The sequence below is a fragment of the Mycena indigotica genome (assembly GCF_014461135.1).
Source record: "Mycena indigotica strain 171206Taipei chromosome Unknown Mind.scaff0017, whole genome shotgun sequence".
Lineage (NCBI taxonomy): Eukaryota > Fungi > Basidiomycota > Agaricomycetes > Agaricales > Mycenaceae > Mycena > Mycena indigotica.
Window position 1 is genome coordinate 286289 of NW_023503016.1, and position 6899 is coordinate 293187.

At 51.4% G+C, this 6899-nt stretch overlaps 3 protein-coding genes across 3 annotated transcripts; 2 read left to right on the top strand and 1 right to left on the bottom strand.

The window, feature by feature from the left end:
* Positions 1 to 277: 277 nt before the first annotated feature.
* MIND_01380500 (uncharacterized protein) lies at positions 278 to 3642 on the bottom strand (the record flags this gene model as incomplete). Its single annotated transcript, XM_037370223.1, has 5 exons — positions 278 to 456; positions 508 to 2695; positions 2749 to 3268; positions 3324 to 3398; positions 3449 to 3642. The coding sequence occupies 5 exons, from the start codon at positions 3640 to 3642 to the stop codon at positions 278 to 280; spliced, it is 3156 nt and encodes a 1051-aa protein (XP_037213224.1).
* Positions 3643 to 3806: 164 nt separating this feature from the next.
* MIND_01380600 (uncharacterized protein) lies at positions 3807 to 5177 on the top strand (the record flags this gene model as incomplete). Its single annotated transcript, XM_037370224.1, has 1 exon — positions 3807 to 5177. One exon carries the CDS (start codon positions 3807 to 3809, stop codon positions 5175 to 5177), a length of 1371 nt encoding a protein of 456 aa, XP_037213225.1.
* A 613-nt stretch (positions 5178 to 5790) lies between these two features.
* MIND_01380700 (uncharacterized protein) lies at positions 5791 to 6899 on the top strand (the record flags this gene model as incomplete). Its single annotated transcript, XM_037370225.1, has 2 exons — positions 5791 to 6828; positions 6873 to 6899. 2 exons carry the CDS (start codon positions 5791 to 5793, stop codon positions 6897 to 6899), a joined length of 1065 nt encoding a protein of 354 aa, XP_037213226.1.

A 6899-nucleotide genomic window follows, 5' to 3' on the forward strand; every position in this document is an offset into this window, starting at 1 on the left:
TCCTGTAAAAATGATTTTTGTGCAAAAAGTAGTACTTTTTGTATCAACTTTTAGGAGGAAAAATCACACTAAACTCCGGAGTGATGGAGGTCAGAAACAAGTGACGGGAAGAAGGCTTGTCACCTGAGCGCGCGACGGCTGTCAATGATTGAGCTGCAAATACATGAATGAAGAAAGCAAAGGCGACTAGAATCTAACTCGGACCGCGTTACATTAGTACCTAAATTGACCTATATTTACAACATATGAGCGTTCATCAACCCCTTCGCAACACCTCCTAAAATACCTCCACAAAATTGCTTGGGAAGATGTGTTTACCGTACGATCTCCTCGACTCATCCAACAACTCGCCACTCCACCATCCGTCCTCAGGTGTGCTCGTGACAGCGATAATATCACCCTCCTGGAAATCAAATTCCTCCTCGATAGTCGCCGTGTACGGGAACAACGCTTTCACTAGTAATAAGCTTGTCAGGCGGGAAAGCGGAAAGAGCGAAAAACACGCACCATAAAACAAGATCGCCTTGCCATCAGAAGTATGTTGCTGCGACCCAGGCGACGGTGACGGTGAGCGCCGTTGCTGCTGGAAATGGGAGGGATGTTGCAGTTGTTGCTGCCCTTGATGCTGAGGCACGCGGACTAACTGCTGTGACGTTTGTTGCGCTCGAGGGATCTGTTGCTGTTGTTGAGGCTGGATCGTCGACTGCCAACCGTTGGGGCCTGTTGACATCGTCCGTTGAGGAGATGCGTGATGTCCGTTTAGCGAACCACTTCCATAAGGTTGTTGATGCTGATACGGCGCTTGCTGTTGCTGCTGTTGTGCATGATGATAAGATTGAGGTGAGTAACTCGACTGGGGCGGGGCATGTTGTTGCGACTGGTATCCCGTATGTTGATATGGAACAGCGCCAGTTTGTAATGGTGGAGGGGGTGGAACAGCCACGCCACCTGGGCCCATATAGCTTAACCTTCTCTGAGGTTGTTGTTGTTGTTGTTGGGCTTGGGCGGGATTATAGGGAACAATCTGTGACTGTTGCGGGGGCATTGATTGTCGATGTTGCTGGGGAGGAGGTTGGTAGCGCTGTGCCATCTCGTCATGCATAACCCTTCCACTTGAATCCAGCGCAATACCGACATTGTTAGGACTCGGTGATCGGTTGATTAGTTGGCTTGGTGGAGGAGGTGCTATAAAGCCTTGGCTTTGGCTTTGTCGTGGGTTGTGTTGCATATTTGAAGACGGTCCAGGACTATGGCCTCTATTCATTCCCATCGGTGATGGACTGGGTCCCCTTGTCATCGCAAAACCTTGACTTTGCGGACTAGGGCCACGACTTGGTGGTCTCGCAAGCACCATTTGCCCTTGCCCCGGAGCAGGACTCGGTCCCCGTGACATTGACATTTGCGGTACAGGACTTGTGCTGCGGGAATGTGCGCCAACCCCAGCGAAGCCCTGACTAGGCGGTCGTGACAACGCAGCGCCATGTTGTTGTTGCTGGTTAATCGAGCTCTGGCTGGGGTTATACGAATGGGATATCGAGTTTGGCTGGTCGCCAACATAACTTCCCCTCCGACTGACCATCTTCCGCTCACCCGGTAAGCTTTGCTGATAGTCCGTCAACACGTCTGCAACCATATCCGCACCCGGCGGAGGACCAGAAGCAGGTCGCATGAAAGCAACAGTAATTTGTTGCTGTTGTTGTGGCGCAGCTGGAGACGACGGCCGTGAAGCAAATGGGTGGCTACCCACAACCATCTCGGCCGAATGCCGGTAATCGCGATTTGGAGAAGGCGAAGGTGAACGCCGCGGTTGCTGTTGCTGCGGTTGTCGATATTGACTCTGGCTTTGATTGCTGCCAACAGCTACAATGGCTCCTGGCGCAACCGAGGACGGTCGAGTGTTTGACTGCGGTTGCCCATTCGACGAGGTATCAATTGCCCCTCGTCTTGTGCTCTTCCTCCGCACGGTCGTCGCAGCCATCTGCAAATCTTCCATTTGTTTTGCGAATGGATCGACTGTCCCGGAACTTGGTGGAGAGGAAGACATTTTGCTACTGCTTGGACCGGCTCTGGGGTCTTTGGACAAATCGACTTTGTATGATGTGTCTCCGACCTTGATGAATGTCTCTGCCGTCGCTTCAATTGGCGCTGTTTCGGGTGGAGGAACACGATGAGATGATGGCTTTGAAGTAGCGCTCGTGCTTGTGGGACGCCTAGAGAGATCCAGAGCCATTGATGTTGGTCTTCTCGACAAACTCGAAGGCTCAGGCAATGCTACCGTCGAACTTGAGGGCATTGGCGAAAAACTACCCATGGCTTGTTGTGGCTGAGGTTGTTGTGGTATAATCTTCTGGGTATTTTGCCTCGAGATACCGTTCATAGCACTCGCATCATCGCCTCTCCGAACTGTACCAAGGCCAGCAGAGTTAGGGCCGTTGACTGGGTCATCAACTTCTGGCTCGGGTTCGGGTTGTGGAGGGGCTCGCCGATTTGGCGGCGGGCGTTGGGAGGACCGCGCGAAATTGGCTACCCGCCAGGTTGGTCGCATCGAAGAAGAAGGAATAGAGTTAGGGTCTTTGTAGTCGACAAATGGAGGAGGGTCGGGAATGTAATTGCCTGTACCATATGAACGAACAAAGTTTTCTTGGTCGCGCTCTGGCTCCATTTGCTCTAGTGCCAGCCGCATCTTTTCGCAAGACTGCAATTGTTGATTGAGTTAAAACTAAAAGAAAGAGGCAAGTTTCCACGCACCTCATCGTCCGAAACACAAACAGTTGACACCGCGTTTGCGTAGGCCCACATGTTATCTTTCATAAACTCGATTCGGTCGTCCTCGAGGTCTTGACAACTGTCGCAAAACACCCTCCAGTCCATTTCCCACTTCGCAGTTGTCTCCACCAAAACCCTTGAAAAGTTGGCGAAATCGCGTTCATTTTGGTGGACCGTCTTCTTCGTGTTGTCAAGCTTGATGTGGATCTTCTCCGCATCTCTCCCTTGGACCAGCCCAAGCTGAGCAGTGTACGAATTAATCTTCATACAGTCCGTCTCGTACTTCTCCCGTGCTTTAGCGACATAACCCTCTTGCAACTGTTTCGCTTTGAACTCTTTCTCGATGCCGCTCTGGTAAGTCTTTTTGTGGTGCTGTTGTTTCGCATAGAAGGCGCTTGTCTGACCCTCTAAGTCTGACCGCACTTGTTGGGCAAGAGTTAGATGAAATTGAGCTTGGCGTTCGGTTTCGCCGCGGATAGCATCGAGTGAAGCGCGGAGATCGCTAGAGTTGACGAATTAATGGCTCCGCTAGACGGGTCATGCATTGTGCCACTCACCCGATCTCATCTCTTCCCAAGGCTTGCTTCGAAAGTCGAGCCATGCGTCGAGCATAGTCTTCCTCAATAGAGGCCCTAAGTTTCATTGTCAATCATGAGCGGATCTTGAAAGACATGAGAGATACCTCTCCTTCCAAAAGTTCCTCAACTCGTCCATGCTTCGAGCTGCCCCACGCATTCTAGCAAACAGAACCTCGACTCCTCCATCAGCAATACCCCAGAAAGCATTACAGAAGTCTGCGGAGCGGTCACGAGGGACAGGGTCGTTTCGAGCGTACTTTGAGAGTGAGGTTGTAGATGCCTGGCGTCTTGCAGACATAGAAGTGGGGGGAGAACAAGAAAGACAAGACGACGGTGGTGGTCAACCAAGTCTAAGCGGGGATAGCACGTGAATTGACGTAATTATGCTGTGTCAGCTATCAAAATTCGGCAACTGGCTTGCGGAGTCCTTCGGCATATCGCATCTTGCTCTCGACGACCACGATGCAACTAGCTTCACATGGGGCCAGGGCAGCAGCCCGCCAGGCCCCATCAGGGGCTCGTGGACTACATGTACCACCCGCTTTCAGGCTTCCTAGAACAACTCTCAGTCAAAGACTATTGACACAAACCCGCACTCTCCTCTCCCGCTTTGTGGGGCACCTCACAGCTCCTGGAATTGGTACAAACACCGCTTCTGTCGCTCGATCGTTTCATGCGGCCAACCCTTCTATTCACCAACGATTGTCTTTTGGGGCGCGTCATGCCCTGTCAAGACCTTTGCAGCCGACATTCCTCCCAAGAGCACCAGTTGTCCAGAGGACGGTCGCTCAAGTTGGATTGGGTACCGCAAGGAAGTTTTCAACTGGCCAGCCCATCTTCCAACATCTCGCCGAAAATGTGCCCGTTGTTGGTCGTGCTTTCTACGAGGCAGATTGGGACCTCAAAATGCGCCAGGAGATGAACGCAATGCGTCTTCCATCGAAGAAATCGTCTACAAAGAAGACCAATGAGATGGCAAAGCCACTTTCCAAGCCCAAGACGATCATTGCGGATAAACAGGACGAGATGGAGATTTACTTTGCTACTCCCGTTATTCCTGCAATTACGACTTACCTTCTTGTCCCACTCGCCCCTACCCCGACTTCTCGTGCGCCGCTCCCCGAGTTCCCCGCTGGTCGTCTTCCTCTTCGATCCCTGCTCGATATCCACGACTCGCATGAAACCCACTCTCTTCGTGTCTCTTCGCTGTTCCACCGTCTGGATATAGCAGATGTTTGGACTCGTGGGGCGGTGTGTTCTGCTTACTCATCGAGCTCTGGACCAGACGGAGTGTGCACTGTTCTCAAAATCGAGTTCGTGGGGTGGAGCAAGGCTGCGGTTCGTGGTGTTATTGGAGAGAGCGGGACGGGTTGGTGTATTCTTGAGGAGCATATTGGACAACTTCCCGTTGACGACGACGAAGAACTTTCCGAAACATCGTCCATTCTTTCTATTGACGTATATTCCGAGTCGCCTGTCTCGCTAGTCTCCCCGCCCCCCGAGCCAGTTTCCGACCCAACACACTCCCTGGTATTGCCCACCTTGGACTTTTCTTCCTCCTTCCGAGGGTCTTGGTTGGCTTCGTCTGCTATCGCCACTCCCGAGTTTGAATACTCTCATTCTAACAACTCGTCCGAGTGGTCTGACGTCAGCCCTGTCTCGGAGACGGAATGGTTCAGCAACAACGATAACAATCCATGGCTCTCATCCGAGAACTTGAGTGATGGCTCCGATTCATCGAGTTCTAGTTGGCTGGGATTCAGTGCTGACTTTGGAAGACGCCAGGCTGAAGTGCGAGGTGTACCAGAGCCAATGGAAAGCGCGTTTGCTTAACGCAAGAGTTACGTATTCTCCGACTGTTTCTACTGCATCCGCCTTTCCTATGAAGGCTTACACGCTCCTTGTATTATTTTTTTTCCTCGTTCATGACGTATACGATGTCTTTTTGTCCTATTTCTGTGCTTTATATCATTTGCTCAAAACGGAGTAATTCACAAACAGAACACAGTTCGTTTGTGTCGAGGGTAAGCACTACTTGGTCACTTGGTAACACGTGCTCTTCTTTTTTTTTTTTTTTTTTTTGTATCTGCATTTATATACCGCTACAAGCACACTAACTGCTAAGACGCGGTGGCCAACAGATCAAATCTACTGGCCGCTCGACATGAATGGCTGATGTAAATATTTTCGAAGCAAGGTAAGGTATAGCAAAGGGCGGGGAAGGTTCGGGCAAATGTATCTAAACTGGGTTCCAGTTTATAGTCAAAGCAGGGGTGGTTGTCCATTTGAAGCAGGGTGGCAAGTGTGTACGTATGAATGGGCTGGGCCACTACTTACTTGCTTTTCCGTCTGGTCCTTGGTCTGTAAGTGGACACTCGGCAGTGCGACCCAAAAAGGAAGAGACCGTCCCGCATACACTCACGTGCTCTTCTTGCTTCCTACTTTCATGGCCAACGCAGATGGCAGCTCTGCTCCCATTCATGATGCACCCGAACCTTTCAGCCCTACCTCGTTCGACGGAAATCCCGCTGATCTAATCATCGAATCCTCTGACCAAGTCCGTTTCTGGGTGCACTGGGCAATTCTGATGTTTGTCTCTAGTACATTCAGAGACATGAAAACGATGCCACAGCCTCTGTCAGGGAGCGACGACGTGAACCCTACACACGAGGGAAGACCCATTATCTGTCTGTCAGAGCCTGCTGTTGTGCTGCAAAAGTTTCTGCTGCTGTGCTACCCGCGCCTGTCAGCGACGAGGCTCGGGCTCGAAATAGTCGATCTTGACGGAATAAACGGGGCCTACGAGGCAATGGAGAAATACGATGTGACGGGCGGCACGGCTGAAATTGAAAAACTGCTGGCTGCACCGCGTTTCGTTGACAATGAGCCACACCGAGTGTTTGCCATTGCCTGCCGTCATGGTCTGGAGTCTCTCGCCAAGAAAGCCGCAAAAGCGACCCTTAATACACCACTTTTCTCGATGTACTGGCCTACTGGTGGTCCGCCACCGGAGTACGATGTTCTCCCCGCCATTTTCCTATGGAGGCTTGGCATCTTCCACCAGAGCTGTTGCGACGCAGTATGCACTCTGCTCCGCGAATCGTGTGACACGGGAGACTTGGCCGAAGTTGAACGTATGAATGGACATAGCAACCCATATGCGCCAACCCTCGGATATACTGCAGTGTGGTGGACTCTGGATCGTGAAGCTCTTGGTACACATCATGCGGAAGGGTGTGGGCCAGTAGTGAGCACAACTGGCACCGTTCAGCCTTCCCTGTGGTTCCAGGCACACGTCAAGGAGTGTTTCGAACACTTCCACAACTCTGCGGATGTCCGCGTCATTGCACCAACACTTGCCATACTCTCTCCACCCCAGGAAAACCAGATCGACGGATGTGGTATCTGCCTCAAAAACGCCAGAACTGATTTGGGTCTCTGGGGAGAAGAAATACAAGTTTTTGCCTCCCAGCAAATCCAAGACGTATGCATCACCCATCTTTATCACTGTTGCTAAACTTGAAGTAGATATTAGCATCAACCAAGTTTTGTTGA